The following is an 18,509-nucleotide window of genomic DNA, read 5'->3' as shown; positions in this document are numbered from 1 at the left end:
TTCTTCACTGAGAGAGTTGTTAGCCGTTGGAATGTGCTGCCCAGGGAGGTGGTGGAGTCACCGTCCTTCAAGGTGTTTGAAAAAGGATTGGGTGTGGCACTTGAAGCCATGGTTTAGTTGTCATGAGGTGTTAGGTATTAGGTAATAGGTTGGACTTGACGATCTCTGAGGTCTTTTCCAACCTGGCTGATTCTAGGATTCTATTTGCCACTTTTTTTTTCTTTTTTTTTTAACCTTTTTCTCAGTGAGCAGCACTTTCCAAGCACTAAACAATGCAGCCTCCTCAGACAGTGATTGTTTTCCCTCCTCAGTTCCAAAGGCGGAGAATGAAGTACCATCCCCAGCCTCTTCCCACCACAGCAGCAACCAGCCAGCCTCACTGACAGAGGAGAAGCGAACACCGCAGGGCAGCCAGAACTCCCTCAACACCGTCAGCTCAGGCAGCGGCAGCACCAGCGGCATTGGCAGTGGTGGTGGTGGGGGCAGCGGGGTGGTCAGCACCGTGGTCCAGCCCTATGATGTGGAAATCCGCCGCGGTGAAAACGAGGGCTTCGGCTTTGTCATCGTCTCATCTGTGAGCAGGCCGGAGGCAGGGACGACGTTCGGTAAGTCCTGGGGTATTTTCAGCGTGCCTCAAATGAGACGAGGATTTGAGCACTGCAGTACGGGGAGATGAGTGGGGATCTGTTTAATTGAAAGTCATGAGCATGCCCTAATTTATGTAATTAATAGCCTGATTGGCGGCTAAGACTTGGTAGGTGTTTGCCTCCTGGGTTTTGCTCAGCACTGAGTCAAGAAAAACAAAATGAGAAATCCCAATCTGAAGAGTGAAAATGCCACCAGTGGTTTTTCCTGATACTCCCTGAGCTCCAGCTTTCGCTGCTAGCTGGACGCCTTCCTGGGGTTTGCTCTCAGAAGAGCATCTGGGGGATCCCCCCAGTGATGCTGTTTGCTAATGCAGAAATGGAGCAGGTGGAATGAAATATGTCTCCTGATAGTGGAATTGAGCCAGCTGATTTAAAAAGCAGGAATGCTTAAACTGATTAACTTCTCTTTGGCAATCAGGGTTGTTCTGATCCTCGTTATGGAGTGAGCATGCTGATAGCTGGAAAGTTTTAATTAATAGTGGTTGCTGGTGAGACACAGAATGGCGAGTACTGCTGAAAAGAACAGATTGGTTTTTTGATGCATTCCGCCTCTTCCCAAGTCCATTTTTTCAGAGTAAGGGGAAATGAAGTTCATGAGATGTCACACCTAATATCCTGCCCTAGTAGAAGTGGCTTCTTTCTGAACAGTCCTTTCTGCTAGGCAGACACCCATTTCCATGTGTCGCTGAGGAAGAGGTGGTGTACATAAGCTGGTTTTGCAAGTGTGCACAGAACAGCCTACTCTCGAGCACAAATATCATTGCGAAGGAGAAACCAGTCTATTTGTTTCCCTTTCCCAGTCCTCGAAAAGGACCAGAGGCATCATCCATGTGGGCTTTGATTGGAAAAAAATAAGAAGGTGGTCCCTCCCTGTTAGTCTGCAGCATGTGATAGGGATGGAGGGGGAAAGGAAAAACGGAACACATGCCTGGACCATCTTCACACTACCTCTCAAGGAAGGGCTGTGGTTTACAAACAAAATACATTGCAGTCTGCCTGGAAAGTTTGAGTGCTCCTAGGATACACAGGTGGCAAGAAGTGGTCTTTCCCCCTTTTTTCTAGGCTTTTTTCCAGAAATTTCCTGCCATTGCCCATCAGCGATACCCTTACTAATACATCAAGGGAATGTCACTTCCTTTGCCGGTTATTGATGGGTCATTACTAACACTGTTCAGGGCAGTCATGGCAGTAGAGATTTTAAGGGGGAAATACCTACTGCAGGCCTGGTGCATTGAGTTCTGATGGTTCCTTGGGTGTTAGGCACCCACACTGTCTTTGCTGCTGGAAACTGCTCTTCCAGAACAGATATTTCAGTGCCAGAACACAACCATGTGACGTGATATTAGATTAAGCTGAACTCAATCTAAACTGGATAGAGAGTGCTTTTATCTTCTGACAGTATTTGCAAACTTGTGTGTAAATAACTTTTACTGTATGAAGACTATGCTCTAACTCTTTTCTGCAGAGAAACCTTGGCCTGAGCTTGTCAGGAGTTGTGTTTGCTTTAGCCCAAGATACGTGCTAACTGGAAGTTTTCTGTGCAGGGGCTCCTCATGGAGATCTGTTGATCTGTGACTGTTTTTCCTTTCATTTTTTCAAGCGTATTCAGCTTTTTCCTAATACTCTGCATGAGACATTTTCCCTCTGCTGTGTGGCACTTCCTTTGGACCTGCTTTTTGTAGTTCCTTTCTTTTGTAGGTAGTGTTTAGAGATGGGCCAAACTGGTTCCAAAACGCACTTTGGTCACTTTGGTGTGGGCTCTGTTGTCTGTGTTCAGAGGATTGAATAGAGTTGGAACTCACATGCTCAAAACAGCCTTTAAACTAGATGGGCCTTTGCATTACCAGAAAGAGAAATTTTCTAACATCACAGTAAAAGAATAAAGAAACCCCAAACCCTATCATTTGCAACTAATATTAACACTTTCTGGCAGTTTTCATTGCATCTTTCTAACCTTGTTCTGTCACCTCACATTCCTTTTCTCAGCCTTTTCTTCTTTATGGTCTTTCTAGTGTTGTTGTGTGTGCAGCAATGTATATCTCTAAAACTACTAAACAAGTGAAAACTACAGCACAGATGGGAAAGTGCATCTTGAGGGTGCATGTATTGTGGATGGAAAGTATGAGCTGACCACTGTGTATGTATACCTCATGGTATTAATCATGTGCTGCAAGCCCAATGGCCTCTTGCCCGTATAAATAAGCCAAAAAAAAAAAAAAGCCTGGTGGGTTTATTGAAGTGGAGTTGTGTGTCCCCTATCTCCCAATTTTGCATTTTATGGACAGCCCTATGTTTTTGGGCAAACAATTGCATGGAACAGGAGGAGAATTTTGTCTCCAAAACTCATTCATCCTAAAGTGCTCTTGCTGTGTGTGTCAGACATCTCAAATCGTTTTGTGTGTGTAGTTTTAGAGGTATTTCAATGAGAAGGTCCTTACCCCTCTCCTGCTCCCTTCCTGATGCCATCTAAGATCATAAAAGGGGAAGATTTAACAGAGGCTGTGGTAGATGCCTGCACCAAACAGGTTACCTTTCTCAGTTTTGGCCCATCTGTAGTGGTCCTGTACCTTCCCTGGTAGTACCTTTATTCATGATGGAAGAAAACCGTTTCCTGTTGCTTCCCCATGCAGTGCTGATAGAGCGGATCCTCACGGTAGAAAGGGAGCCGCACTCCCTCCTAGGCCTAGGAAAAGAATTATCTTTCTAAATCGAGAAAGAACAAAACATTGGCAGAAGCTTGAACAGCAGCTGACTTGGAGAAGGACTTAGAGAGGCTGACATTGATATCACCTCGGAGGAGGAAGGTTCTGCAAACAGTTTCAAATTTTTTGTTCGAGAATGCAATTGGGATTTGGGTTCTGATGGGGCTGCTAAGTGCAGTTGTAGTCTGTAAAAATTCACCATTTAGTAACAGAAATCAAGGTGGGGGGAGTTGAAGTGATTGACAAAAACACCTCTTGGTAAAAGAAGTATTGTGCACTCATACTAGTCGATTGCCAATGTTTTGAACACTGGCAGCAAAGCTATCCTATAATAACTTTTGCTTGATGCATTAATTAATTAACCCTTAACCTTCTCTTTCCCTTTTCAACCCTTTTTCTCCTTTTCCCCTTCACCATATTCCCACGTATGTAAACAATTTTTTTAAAAAAACCAAACCAAAACCAAAAAAAAAACCAAACCAAAAAACCACCAAAACCACAACCCCCCAAACCAATACAAAAGCGGGAAATGCATGTGTGGCCATGCCTCACAAAATAGGTCGGATAATTGAAGGGAGTCCCGCTGACCGCTGTGGCAAGCTGAAAGTAGGCGATCGGATCTTGGCCGTCAATGGGTGCTCCATCACCAACAAGTCGCATTCCGACATCGTCAACCTCATTAAGGAAGCGGGAAACACCGTCACCCTGCGCATCATTCCAGGAGATGGTAAAGTATATATATGTTTCCTGCTGTTTTCTCTGACCCTCCTCTTGGTTTTCTTCCTGAGCTTTTTGCATCAGGCAGGGCTGCAGTCACAGAGAACTCAGTTTCTGCTCCCTCTTTGAGAATTAGCAGTGAGGGAGGTTGTGAATCTTCCATAGGGTTGCTTTTGTGTGTGTGTCTTTCTGCAGACTTGGGGGCTCTGTTTATAAATAGGGAGATGCTGATTGTATGTTAATAAAATAGTATTCCATTCTCTTATGTTCCCATATACCAGCTTAAAATGATCTCTTGTTCCCACATACTACCTTAAAAGGATCTGTAGATTTGATGCAGGTGTCAGTACACTTGGATTTGTTTCTTAGGTTAACAGTTCAGCTTTAGAATATTTGGGAGTCATTTGTGAATATGTGGGATTCCTGAAGCTTTTTAGCAGGCAGGCTACAGAGTAAAGAGATCGTAGAAAGGGATAAACATTTTGTCATGTTTTAAGCTGTTTGCAAAGAAGATTTGTTTTTATTCTGGGTAAGTTACTTTGGGAGCAAGCTTAGTACATTTTGAAATGACTGCTAAATGGTGATGGCTGTAGAGCTGCTCTGTGCTTGTAGTCGTGAGTGTTACCTTAAACAGGATCTCGCTGTTTCAGATCAGAAGGAGCACGCGGGATCTCTAATAATGTGCTGACACTTGGCATTTGTTTCAGGTCACTGAACTATCTAATAAAAATAAAGGTGTTTGATTAAACTGATCTCTAGCTGTGGTGCCAAACAGAAACAGGGCAGAAATGTCTGTAGACTATCTGTAGCAGAACTAAAAATGCTGAGGTTCTAAAACCTAAGCATTTGCAGGTTTGTTGTTCATTGTCCTGCTCTGCCATGGATGGGTTCATATTGAGAAGTCATTAGGCAGAAATTTTTTTGCATTGCTCTCTTTGGAAGCTGAATCCACAGGTGCAAGATTTTATGGCTGTGATATTGTGCTAATGAGCACTTCTTAGAGTTGGACAGGGCATTATTTACATTCAGCTCCATGTAGAGAAAGTGTGATTGTTTGAAAGAAAGGTTGAGAAGTGTGGCCAATTTGAACCTGGTACCTGTAAAGTAGACTGAAGAAGGAACATGATGTGATTTCCAGTGAAAAGCATTCAGCAGTTGCTAGCTCTCGTGCTTTGCAATATGAAGCATGGGTTTAGTTAACCTACAGAGCATGGTCATGCTGTGTTTAGTTACAGGATAAAAATAGGCCAGGATGAGATATTACCTGGTTGTAAATTATTTCTGTTTAGGATGATCTGTTTTATATAAAGGCTTTATTTTCCTACTGTTTAGTAGCTACCAGGTCAAATGGTATATTATCCTTTGCTGCTTCCAGCAAATTGAGTGTTCATGAATAATCAAAGGACTGTGAATCAGGGAAACATCTGAGTTGGCCTGGGTGTGCCAGTTTTGGAAGGTAGTCTGGGAAAAGAATTGTTCATTACCTGTATTTTGGTGTCTGATAAAAATCAAGGGTAGCCAATCTCTGAATTAATGTTTTTTTAAAAAGATAAAAATACTTAAGAGATAAATAAGTTTTGAATGGCTTCAGAATTTTTAAGAAGAATGTAGCCTCCTGACATGAGTGCTCAGCCAGTCTTGTTTGTGCAAATAGATGTACAAAACACCACATTCAGTTGCTTAGGTTAGAAGAAAAATTTGTAACTGAAATAATTTGTTCCTACAGAAGGTGAAAAGCTGTTATTCAGGGGAACAAGTCAACTTCTTTCTTATAGCAATGCAGGCTTTGAATCTTTCTTGCTCTCCCTTTGAAATTCCAAGTCAGATTGTCAGCTTTGCACAGTGGTACCTGCATTTAATTTCCAAAAGCCCTGAAGAGCAGACACTCCCAAAATCACTGAAAGGTTTGCTTTAAACCCTATGACAGTTGATCTCAGTGATGTATGCTGTTTATTGTGTTTGGTTGCTTTTGCTGATTTGCTCTTTTCTTTCTGTTGACTTTTGGGTACTTTTTTTGTAAATATAAATGGTCTGACAGTGTACTTAGAGGAGTGGGGAAGAATACATCAGAAACCATACTGGTCAGAGAAACTCGATACTAAAGCTCATCACAAGACTCACAATAAACTCACGCTGCTAATCTCTTCTAACACTATTAAATACACCAAAGGTTTTTGCTCTTGTCTTGCACCAAGTTATTGACATAGACCACTGCTGGAGTGTATCTGCAATGCATTTATGATGGTTTAACATCCTACCAGCTGATACAAAGTCAGAAAGGGATAGAAAATAACAAGCTTAGATTAGGTATGTAATTATGTCTGAGCATTCCAGGGCAGAATAGTGCAAGGAATCAATGAAATACGTAGGATTTAGAACATGCAATTGTAATTCTACTAGATATCATTTTTTTTCTGTATTTGTGTTCTTTTCCAGTTTTGCATGGTGGTTGGCATGAATCCTAAGCCAGTGTCTAAAAAGCTAGCAAAATTATGCACAGCTCCTGACTCATGGGATAGAGTGGGCTAAAGATAGATGCAGTACAGTGGTGTGAAGATACATCTGTACCAAAGATGTGTTGTTGCTCTACTTGGTATTCTTAGTATGACCTACTAAAGAGTAGGAATCTTGCATTCTCTTTGAAGTCCATCTTCATCTGATCTCCAAATATTTGTGGAGGATTTCAGAGACTTGTGTTCTGAATACAGAACACTCAACCATGTTTTGGACCTTCTTATGTTGGACACCAATTTTAGTATCAAGGCATCTTTACAAAATGCACACAAATCTCTCTTGCAACCACCAGTGTAAGCGCACATAGAGATGTCTCCTTCTCATACAAGTCAGCTGTCTGTGGTATATCCTCACAAGGGTGCACTCTGAGAGATCCAGGCAGACCCAGGAGCCTTGCTTGCTCTCTGAGCCATTGGACACAAGCCAGCTTTGGTCTGGAAGATGTTACAGCTCCATATGCTGTGGGTTTGGGCATATTAACTTAGGCACAGTGCTGCCGGCAAAGGAGTTGCACTCTCATTGCACCCATCTGTTTCAATGGTTCTTCTCCTTCCTTCTCCTGTGGTTCCCTTGACATGCACTGGCTACACAGAGGAAAAACCTTCACCTCTTTTAGATTTCTCCACAATTAAAATGAAGCCATTCATGACCTTCTCAGAACCAAGTAAGCCCATGACCATCACCTCTCTAATTCAGGCAAAATCCCTCCTATTTCTGTCTTTTTGTATTACAGCTGGACTCTGTTTAATAATGGCAGATTTCTCCATAGTCAATAAAATGAATTACCAGATGCCTGGAGCTAAAGAGACAAACAAGGGCAGGGTAGAAGGCCTTGTGATTTTATGTTGGGGAGCCAGATGTTTTCACCCAGTTTTTGTTGCTGTTGTCTGATGGTGTGTCTTTTTTTTAAAGTGGGATTGGAACTAGAGAAATTCAGTCAGGAAGCAAGATTTTGGCCTTGAAAAGTGGATTGTGGTCAGGATTTTGTAGGTACTTGCATTCTGTGGTCCTCTCCCTGATAGAATGGCTATAGGCACAAAGCAGGACTCTCCCATGTTCAGAACTGTGCCACAGAAGAGTGAGTGCCTGACACTGCAGTGGTTTTAGCTGGGAGTGCCATGCCTAAGGAGTGGGTGTTTCTATTGACTGTGCCAATCATTCTCCATATGCACCCAATATGACTGTTCAACATTTTGAGTGGTTAAGCATGTACCACCCACTCTTCCTCTGAATTCAGGCTCCTGTATGAGGAGAAGGGTGTTTTCAGGAACTGCTGACTTCCGGAACCATTCAAAATCTGACATAATTCAGTACTAATTTCAGCTCAGGACTGAGACAATGTGCATCTCTGGAAAATGTGTTGAGTTCAATATGCAAGAGTTCCAGGTCTTTCCTCCACAGTTATGTTGCTACTATTTGGCTAATGGCACTGACACAACCTTAAAGTTAGGCATCATTTTAAGTGAGCTCTGGGTTAACTCTGGTCTTAGTGAAGTCTTATGCTAAAGCTCCAAAATGAGAAGGGGGACCATTTTGCCTTGCCATACTGTGAGGGGCACCTATGTAGCCACTTTTCAGTTGTGCAACTGCCTTTCTAGTTTTATGAAGCAGGAGAAAGGACCTCTCCTAGAAGCATCTGCTCCTGTGCGTACAGGAATATGGTATTTGCACAGGCTGGTGCTGGTCTGAATGCCCTTTGCTGTGGCATAAGTATAGTTTTGCAATTAATCCCACTCTCTGTATTTTCTTGGTGAGCCCTTTTGTAAATGGTACCCAGAGCTGCTGATGCATTTGGTACAGGTGATTCCATGTCTCTGTGTGCAGTGCTCAGGCACCACTGTCTTGTATTTCAAAGGTGGATTTCAGTGAGTTTGGGTTTTTAGCCACATTCAATATCACCTTGTGAGGTATTAGCTAAAAGCCACCTCTCAGTCCTTCTGAAGATTGCAGTTTCTGATAGAGGAAGCACTGATAATCTTATAATCCATGCCATAGTTATTGCCACTATAAAATTAATCCAGCCAGCCTACCGTATATGGAGACTTGAATGATTGGAATTCATGTCATTAGACAATAGATAAAACATTCCTCAACCTTTGCTCTACAAGTCAGTCTTTGTTCTGAGTGTCTCTAAATAGCCAGAGGTGTTTCTAATGCAGATTTACCAATTCATTTATTGGGAATGGGATTTGATTTGATTTTCATTTTCCAGTTGAGCATATAGTTCCATATACATAATTGCTGTGACTTAGCTTTCACTTTATCTGTTAATTTTGGGATTTCAGAAATTTGAGCCAATCTCAGGTTCTTTAAAAACAACCTAGTGATGCTTTCCAAGGAAATGCCTTTGCAAAACCCTTTTTTTTCTTTCAGTGAACAGCCAATGGCCTTCCCTTATAATGAAAACCACATTTATTTTGCAGAATCCTCCAATGCTACTTTATTGACCAATGCAGAAAAAATTGCTACAATTACAACCACACATACTCCTCAGCAAATACCACAGGAGCCCAGGTCAGACTGTTTTCCTTGAGAGAGCACATTGACATGCTCTCTCTTCAGTTACATCTTGATCGTCTTCACATCCCATGAGCTGTATTTTTCCTTTCTCCCTCTTTGTCTCATTTGTTACAGCAGGAATAACACCAAACCAAAGCAGGAATCCCAGTTTGATTTCAAACCACCCCAAGCAGCACAGGTAAGGAGTGCCTTTGAAATTATTTTGTTTACCACAGGCTGTTTCTCCCAGTTTGCTTGAGGGCAGCGTTCAGATATATCCCTTGAAAATTCCTACTGGGAAGCTGTTCTCCCTCCACCTGTTTGCTGAAGAGGAATTTGCTGATTAATTTCATAATATGTGTTGCTGTTGCTTTAGCTGAGAGATACTTGCAACACGTTCTCATCGAGACTTTTAAGGAGGAAAAAACCAAAACAACAAAAGCTGACAATTTTACAACAGTAATAATTCATATCTGTTTATCAAATTGTGTATTTTGAGGGACCTCTCCAGAAAGCACTGTTGTAATGGTAAATGGTAAATTCAGAGGACTAACAGGAGAAGAACTTAATGAGGGACAATAGCTGTCACAGAAGGCATCTTATTAAAGAGATTATCGTCCTCACTGTTAACTTTCCTTGCCACTGGCCATCCCAGAGGTAACCTCTTCCATTAGGGACTTCAGAATATCCCCATGCTATAACAGAATTTGTGAAGAGCAATGCACATGCTTCTGAGTTTCTTGCAAAGGAGTAAGTGAAGTGGTAACAAAAGGGAAATTCAAGCACCGTGACATAGACTGATCCCTGGTGCCATTAAACATTTAACTGTAGACTGGTGCTGGAGGTGAGGCTGCCCTAACCTTCCTTTGCAGTTGGTGGAACTCTAACTACCCTCCAGAAATATGCCTTTCTGCCCTGGGCACGGGAGATGGTGTGTAACAGTGCCTAAGATGCATGGGTCACAGCCAAGCCTGTTCATTCAGACAGTCCTTTGCAGACCACTGCTGGAACTTCAAATTGCACAGTGACATCTGAGGAAGCAGAAAATCCTGGTCTGTGTGCAAAAAATCAGCTGATTTTCTTTTTTTTTTCCCAATGATGAGTAATGAAAATGATACCATTCCTTGGTTGAATAATTTCAAAATGAGAGTGCAGCAGCACTTAACTTTCTGTTCAATTGTGCATATGTTGTCTTCCCTCCAGCAGGACCAAGATTTTTACACTGTTGAGCTGGAAAGAGGAGCCAAAGGGTTTGGCTTTAGCCTGCGAGGTGGCCGGGAGTATAATATGGATCTGTACGTGCTGCGGCTAGCTGAAGATGGTCCAGCTGAGAGATGTGGGAAGATGAGGGTATGCATAAAGGGATTTTAAAAGCATGTTTCTTAGCAATAAACTGACTTCCTGTCTCTCCCTCACAGGTACACCCTCTGCTGTACCGGCAAAAAAGACAATTAAATGTTAACTGAAAAGAGCAGTGGTTCCTATTTACTTCTTTCAGCAGCTTCTGCCACGCTTTGTGTACAGTCCATAGCAGAGCCTGTGCACTGGGAAATTTCACTACCTTATTCCAAATTTTGACTTCTAAATCTGACTTCTAAGGCCTAACAAAGATACATAGAATAGAATAGACTATGTTGCAATGAAAACAGAATAGAATAGAATAGACCAGACCAGACCAGGTTGGAAGAGACCTTCAAGATCATCGTGTCCAACCCATCAACCAATCCAACCCACCTAATCAACTAAACCATGGCACCAAGCAACCCATCAAGTCCCCTCCTGAACACCTCCAATGATGGTGACTCCACCACCTCCCCAGGCAGCCCATTCCAATGGGCAATCACTCTCTCTGTACAGAACCTTTTCCTAACATCCAACCTAAACCTCCCCTGGCACAGTCTGAGACTGTGTCCTCTTGTTCTGGTGCTGCCTGCCTGGGAGAAGAGACCAACCTCCGCCTGTCTACAACCTCCCTTCAGGTAGTTGTAGAGAGCAATAAGGTCACCCCTGAGCCTCCTCTTCTCCAGGCTAAGCAGCCCCAGCTCCCTCAGCCTGTCTTCATAGGGCTTGTGTTCCAAACCCCTCACCAACTTCGTTGCCTTTCTCTGGACACGCTCCAGCAAGTCAACATCCTTCCTAAACTGAGGGGCCCAGAACTGGACACAGTACCCAAGCCACAATCTTTGTCAGCTCTTTCAAAGTTCCAGTCATGAGTAGAGAATCAGGTTGCCACCTCATCCTCTGCTAGTGGGCAGAGCAGAATGAGAGCAGTTTATTGACCCATGGGTTACAGAATCTTTTATTAGGATTAACTGTTAGCTTCACACGTCAGCTAAATTATAAACATTATAACAAGGACATATGTTATAAACTGCCTACAGAAAAATTAAATTGCCAAGTTTGCTGTGCTCTTTGCTCCTCTCCTAGAGAATGCATTATAATTTTACCACATCTCTTTCTCTTCTCCAGATACGTCATGCAGAGGGCATTTTCGAAATCCATTTGCTAGGAGTGGATTTGTAGGTCCAGTTTTTTGGCTGAGTGGTGCCCTGTGGAAGTCAAGGCTTTGACAAGCTCTTCCAAGCCCTGTTTTCCTATCCTGATGAATTTGCAAAACCAGCTTTGCTGGTTCATTATACACATCTAATATCCAAATGTGAAACAGACCTGAAAAGCCTATTTGAACATCACAGTTAGAGCAGAGTGTAAAACAACTGCCCACTTTGAGGAGAGACTTTGAAAACAATCAAAATAAAATAAAGCAGCACCTGTTCTAACACGGCTATTAAGCAGTATGGTAATCCCATGTGTTTTTACAGAATAGCAATGATATCTTTTGATATCTGAAGCTTTTCCTGTCATCTTTAGTAGTCATGAGGTCTTGGGTGACAGGTTGGACTTGATGATCTTTGAGGTCTTTTCCAACCTTATTGATTCTATGATCCTATAATCTTCATGTCTTCCAGGCCCTTGCACACCGGTTTTGGTGGTGATGGGTTGTACTTGATGATCTTTGAGGTCTCTTCCAACCTTGGTGATTCTGTGATCAGTGGAAGCACTTGGGCATGTTTAGCTTCCTCTGGTGCATAGATGGTTTTCCCCATTTGCTCTGGCCGTTGTCTCGTGGCATGCTGATGGTGACCCTCATTTCTAATCTTAAACTCTTCTATTGCATTGACAGATTGGTGATGAAATTTTAGAGATCAATGGAGAAACTACCAAGAACATGAAGCACGCTCGGGCCATCGAACTGATTAAAAACGGTGGCCGCAGGGTCCGCCTGTTTCTGAAACGTGGAGATGGCTCGGTCCCAGAATATGGTGGGTCAAACTATGAAAGCATTCCTTTCTTCCCTGGCATCACTCCATGAATGATCTGTCTCAAGATCTGAAGCGGGAATTCTTGTTTTTTATTTTCCTTTCTCACCAGTGTCTTACCAACCTTTGCAACATATGGTTAATTGCCTCGCTTGTGCTGAATTTTCTACACATTTCATCCTTTGCTTGCTTCCGTGGACTTGGGGCCCAGTGTAAGGCAAGATCATCATAGCAGTATTTTTGGTGATCAGAGAGGAAAGCAAAACAAAACAAAAACAAACCTTACTGTCTTTTCCAGCCAAACAAGGAATGTCACTGAACTGTGCCAAACTGTTTCTCAGCAGCTGAATTGTTGTTACAAATAGGTCTCTACTTCTAATCAATGCAAAAAGAACCAGGATCTTGAGTTACTACTCCGAAGCAGTGATTTTTTTCTGTTAGGTTTTTCTCTTTACTTCCTGTCTGTATCCATAGACATGAATGCCAAGATGGCTTATGAGATTTTTGCCTTCCCTTAAGATTATGTAAATATTTATAAAGTTATTTAAGAAATAAGAGGAAAGGGGGAAAAAAAAAAAGCTTTACTGCAAAAATATATTGATTTGGCTTCCTGAGCCCTTTTCTTCCCCTTTAAACTGTCTTCTGGTTTCAACTAGTTAATTTGTAAGGTCTGAAAAGGTGTAGAGGTTATGAAGAGGTGCTCTCATGTCTGTCTTGGGGGAAACAGCCCTTGTTTCTTACTAAGAATGGCATCAGATTTCCTTTTCTTCCCCCGGAGGTGGGATTGCTGGGTGGCTTTTCCTATTTCCTAAATAGCACACTATTTAATGCTATAATTATGTCTTATTTATTTGAGATAATTGTCAAATATTGTGCCCTCGATGGAGGGCTACTCCCAACCAAAGGTCTTTGAGGTTTCTATAGAAACTGATGATTGAAGGGATGTCCTTTATACTTTTCTCCCCGTGTTTGGGTTATTTCTGTGTCAGTAAGTTCTGTGTTTATCATCCACTCCGTGTCCTAAAACCAGAAACAAAACCCTTCTGCACAATTTATGGACTAGATTTTCTTTTCATTTACTGTACATTTGAGAGTTTCTGCTCACTCCGCTCATTATTTTAACTTAAAATGACCAATTCAGAGTATGACCACAAACAGTCAAAGTGTTTAACAATATGGAAGGGAAGTTGTGGGTTTACACTCCTGTAATATAAATAGCACACCAGAAGGTTCAATGATGGCACTGAAATTCTGTAATGTTCTTTCTACTTTTGTCTTTTCCTATACTCCTTTGGATGTACAGTACTGTATCATACGCTAGACTGCATAAATACCCTGTAAATTAAGTGCTTCACTTCTCAAAGCATATGTCTGTTGCACTGAGGGTGGAAATCCACCACCAATTTTCTTTTGGCTAACGCTAAACCACTAAAATTCATTCTCTGAGCAAGGATTTAATATACAGGGGTTGCACTACTGTCAAGAATATCCTTGTAACATTTGGGACTCCTTCCTCTCTTTGTTCTGTTCGCTGCAGTCGCAAATGGTTCCTCTAATAATGTTAAGTTCCAATATTTTTCTGACTCGATTGGAACGTGCTTCTCTATGAGGCTGTATATTTTTGTAATGAGTTTTGTACTTATTTTTAATGTTGTGGTCTCTGGTGGACTTTATTTTTCGTTGTTGTTTGATTGTTACTGTTTTTTCTATGACATTCTGTGTCGCTGTTCCAGCTGTCTTTTAGAATGGATGCTCTTGTTGTCTGGGTTATTGAATCACCTCTTAGATGTCTCTTTATGTCACGCTAATAACAACTGCTGTCTTTGCAGCCTTATATTTGGGTGAAGCCTAGACAATCTGACTGGAAAAATAAACTTTCTTTATTCTAAGATAAAATATGAAGATTTTTCTTTCTTTCATCTTTGTTATAGGGAATCTAAATTTTCTACTTTTCTCTTTCTCTTTCTCTTACTTTTCTTGGTGCTGGGCTCTTCCTTCCTCAGCGATGATACCTCCTAATATCGCTGCATGTATGAGAAATGACAAGCTCGGGGAGTCTTGCTTCTACCTTATGGGCCATAATCAAACTACGGTTTGTAGCTAAAATCAATATTAGGTGTTTGTGCTGTGGCCTAATTCCTTCACATTGCTTTCTGCTTCGCTATATTTTATATGTACAGCAATTCATTCCGAGCACCCTGTGTCCCCTGAGTTCTAAGTACCCCCCAGGACACATTTGAACCTCACTCGTACCTTGTGCGATAGGCAGGTTGCTGCAAGCCGTGTGCTTGCAGATATGGAAAAGCAGCGTGGTCCCCAGCTGCTGCCTGAAAAGCCTAATAAGCAAAAAAATCACACACGTAAGTCACAACATGGGTTTCACCTGGAAATCACAAAAGTCATGGCCCATGCACACACCAACCCTCTGAAGCTAAGGAATGGAAATGCCATCAAAAGGGAGAGGCTTTGCATGATGGCAGGAGGAATGAGCACATAGAGTATTTGGCTTGGGGAGGGAAGATAAAAAGAAGAAAACCAGGAAAAAAATACCTGTCCCCAGAAGTGTTTGTAAGTTATTGCCATCGGGACAGTCTGCCTCCGGATGGGCATCTCGGTGCGAGTGGCGGGAAGCCTGCAGGAGGCAGAGCTGGCACCAGCCGAGCCGCTGTGCAGAAGTTACTTGCAAAAAGAAAACAATAAGCAAGTAAAAGCAATGCTCACATTAAGTCAGTGCAGCACCTTCAATGTTTGCTGTGCCTGTAATGAATCATTCGTAAACATCAGTTACCAGTGGCATCGGTAATTTTAGCTTAGCCGCAGCACAGGGCAGGATTTTAGTTTGGGGGTTGTTGTTTTCTTCTGCTTTGCAGTTTGTCTCACGGAGGTTGTATTTTACCTGAAACACTGCATTAAAATTAATGAACTGGAGATTAGATTTTAATCAAAGCCATCCTACATATTACAGTATCCTTCCATCGCTTTGATATGAAAAACTCATAACTTCTGTCATCGTTGTTTGAATCATTGTGGCAAAACCAAAATCTACCCTAGGACTTTTCCACAGCATGGTAGAACTAAGCGAGATTAAGCAATGTCTTAAATGAAATGGAAATTGCATTATTGCAGTCTAATTCCCACACCTTCAAAATGTTATTTTACAAGGTGGAAACTTAATAATAAATTCTATTTTCTGTGCACTTTCTGCTATTTGAAACAAGGCCTCCCACACCTGGAAGGCAGTTCTTTCAAAAGGCTTAAAAGAAAAAAAAAAAGAAATCATTTCCTAAAGGCCCTCTTTATTGGAAACTGTTAAAAAAACCCAAACAAACAAACAAAAAGCCCAGCCAACAACCCAAACTGCAGTTGTTTTCTTTTTGCCCCACTGGAAAGAAAGTCGCATAACTGAAATGTTATGAATTGGGCTTGGGGGGAAATGTAAAATGCCCCATGACCAGAAGAGCATAAAGATGATAAACGGCTTGGACCAAAACACAGCTAACGAACAGCAGCACCAGTACTAACCTGTAACTCTCCTTGTTCACAGTTAAATTAACAAAAGCTTCCGTTAGCCTTCACTGACTGCTTTAACAGTTGTTTGTTTTTGTCACTAATGAAGTCTGAAGAGTGCTAAGTGGTGTCACGGCACCACGGAAGGCATCGGTACCAAACGCTTTGCTGTTATTTTCTTTCAGACCCCAGCAGTGACAGGAACAGTCCCGCCACAGGTTCACAAAATGTATCGGAAATGAGAGCCGCGCCATCCGACCGACGGCAGCACCCATCATCGGAGTCCAGTTATCCACCAGACCTTCACAAATCATCACAACATGGGGACAAGAGGACTTACGTTAGAGACCTAAAAGGCAGCAGAGAGTTTAGCAGACATCCCAATGAACACCACACTTGGAATGGGACTTCTAAAACCAACGACCACGTGCCAGGCAGGAGGACAGAGAGGTCGCCGGAGAAGAGGCACGAGAGGCAGCTGGAGAGGGCGGTGGTGAACGGGCAGAAGAGGAAGTCTCCTGAAAAGCGGAGGGAAGGGACGAGGAGCGCTGACAACACTTTGGAGAGGAGGGAGCGACACGAGAGGAGGAGAGACCTCTCTCCCGAGAGGCGCAGAGAGCGGTCGCCCAGTCGGCGCCGGCGGTCTCTGGAGAGACTCACGGAGCAAAGGAGGTCTCCCGACCGGAGAAGAGAGAATTCCCTAGACCGACGGGCCAAGTCGTCTGACCGGCGGAGGGAGAGGTCGCCCGATAGACGGCTCAGGGAGGAGCGAGGCCACCGGGGGAGGGAAGACCCCGGCTGGAGGCAGGAGCCGAGCCGCCGGCACCTGCCCGAGCAGCGCAGACGGCCGTACAAGGAGTGCAGCACCGACCTCAGCATCTGAGGGGCTCCTCCAGGCTCACCGTCACCTTCCCCACACCACGGGAGCAGAGGAGAGAGTGTGGGAGCTGAAACCACCCAGCTTTTGCAGGCGAGGAGACATCCGGCACCTGCTGATCCTACAAACCTTTTATGCAGATGAAATCTTATAACAAAAAAAAAAGTGTTGTGCCTGATGTATAATATTAAAGAAAGTATTTTTCAGTGTATTCCTTTTTTTTTTTAATTATTATTATTATTACTTGCCAAATGTTGGTCCTAAAGGATTATGAAATTTTGTTTCTACATTCTTTGTAGATTTCTTAAGAATAATTCCTTTATTGGGCTACTTTCCCCCCCCCTTCCCCAATCCAGTAAATGGGGGTAGCCAGTAATATAATATAGGCAAAGGATTTTATGACCAAGTTTGAAAATTTGATCCAGACTGTTCTCTAGTGACTCACTGCTACACTATATGTAGAAAATTTTTTAAGGGGGTGGGGAAGGAAGAAAATTGTTCATCTCAGTAGGAATGGAACACTCCTGCTGAAGGAATTAAAAAGAGACAAATGTTCCTAAAATTGCAAGAACTGTTTGAAGAGACTACTATTTCAATGAAGGATATTTATAAGAATAATAAATAATAATTAAAATAAATAAATAACTAAATACAAACCCACACAGCACAAGATGATTTACAAATAAGGAATTTCTATTTTGTTCCATGAACAGTTTATACTTTCAGGCCCCTCTACAGGATGCACAAAGGCAGAAGGACTGGTAACCACCATGCCTGTGTCACACACTAACGTAGACTGTTGATCTCTCATTAGCCTCAGCAACATTTAATATTTCATTAAAGGCAGGCGCCGCAGCCCTACTCATCTTCTAGATGTATATGGACAGCAACCCAAGCATGCATGGTATTGTTTGTCTGCTTTGAAGCACGGGAAAGGGATCGGGATTGGGATCCTGGGACAAGGCACAATGAGGTGGGAGCAAAGTCCTCCCTCTTGGAGCGGGTGTATTCCTTCTGCTCAGGCAAAACCAGTGGGCTTTTCTTATTTTGCCAACTTCTAAAAGCTCTCTCTTCCTCTCACTCTGTATTTAAGTTTGGTTTTTTACTGGTTCACCTTTACTGAGACAAAAGGAGTTCACTTGCTGGGGGGGGGCGGGGAAGGGAAAAAAAGGATTAAAAAAAGATAAACACAGGCAAAAAGAGGCAATCAGTGGGACAACCTGGTTGTAGAAGCCTATCCATACTGGTTGTATGCTGTAAATTTGAGTCTTAAGAACAGCAGCAAAAGGGAAACCTACACGTTTCTAAGTTGTATTTTTAAATTTGCAAGTTGTGTGGTAAGTCTGCTGTAGTATTGGTATAAGATTTTAATGGATTACTGCCTAGCTGAGCCAAAATGTTTGCCGTTACTGTTGGACCACTAAAGTAAACTGCTGCTTTTTACAGTGCATTGGTGTGTACCTGTATACTGTTTCACATTTTCCATATGAACACAAGAACATTGCAAGTCTATCACTGTTGTTGCCATGGTACTGTAAAAAACAAAACCAAGAAAGAAGATGGCCAATCATTGTGTGTACAGTTGAAATTGTAATTAATAGAGCCTGTTGGAAAAAAAAAAAAAACAAAACTGTTGCCTTTTTCTTGTATAAAAGAGGATTTATGACAAAATTTAGCTGTGAGGAATGTGATTAAGTGTTTATATTTCTGAGGAAAAACAATGGAACAA

General features: G+C 42.3%; 1 protein-coding gene across 1 annotated transcript in view; it reads left to right on the top strand.

Moving 5' to 3' along the window:
* MAGI1 (membrane associated guanylate kinase, WW and PDZ domain containing 1) overlaps nt 1-17,927 on the top strand; it is a 369,638-nt gene extending 351,711 nt beyond the window's left edge. Inside the window, exons 18-24 of the mRNA XM_054161149.1 lie at nt 312-605; nt 3,873-4,076; nt 9,004-9,094; nt 9,218-9,278; nt 10,286-10,429; nt 12,261-12,399; nt 16,089-17,927. Coding sequence (XP_054017124.1) covers nt 312-605; nt 3,873-4,076; nt 9,004-9,094; nt 9,218-9,278; nt 10,286-10,429; nt 12,261-12,399; nt 16,089-16,786 — 1,631 coding nt within the window. The 3' untranslated portion in view covers nt 16,787-17,927. The remainder of the gene's footprint in view (nt 1-311; nt 606-3,872; nt 4,077-9,003; nt 9,095-9,217; nt 9,279-10,285; nt 10,430-12,260; nt 12,400-16,088) is intronic.
* The last annotated feature ends 582 nt before the right edge of the window (nt 17,928-18,509 follow it).

This window comes from Dryobates pubescens, chromosome 1 (genome assembly GCF_014839835.1).
Source record: "Dryobates pubescens isolate bDryPub1 chromosome 1, bDryPub1.pri, whole genome shotgun sequence".
In the NCBI taxonomy this organism is placed as follows: Eukaryota; Metazoa; Chordata; class Aves; order Piciformes; family Picidae; genus Dryobates; species Dryobates pubescens.
This window is presented reverse-complemented; position numbering and strand designations above follow the sequence as displayed.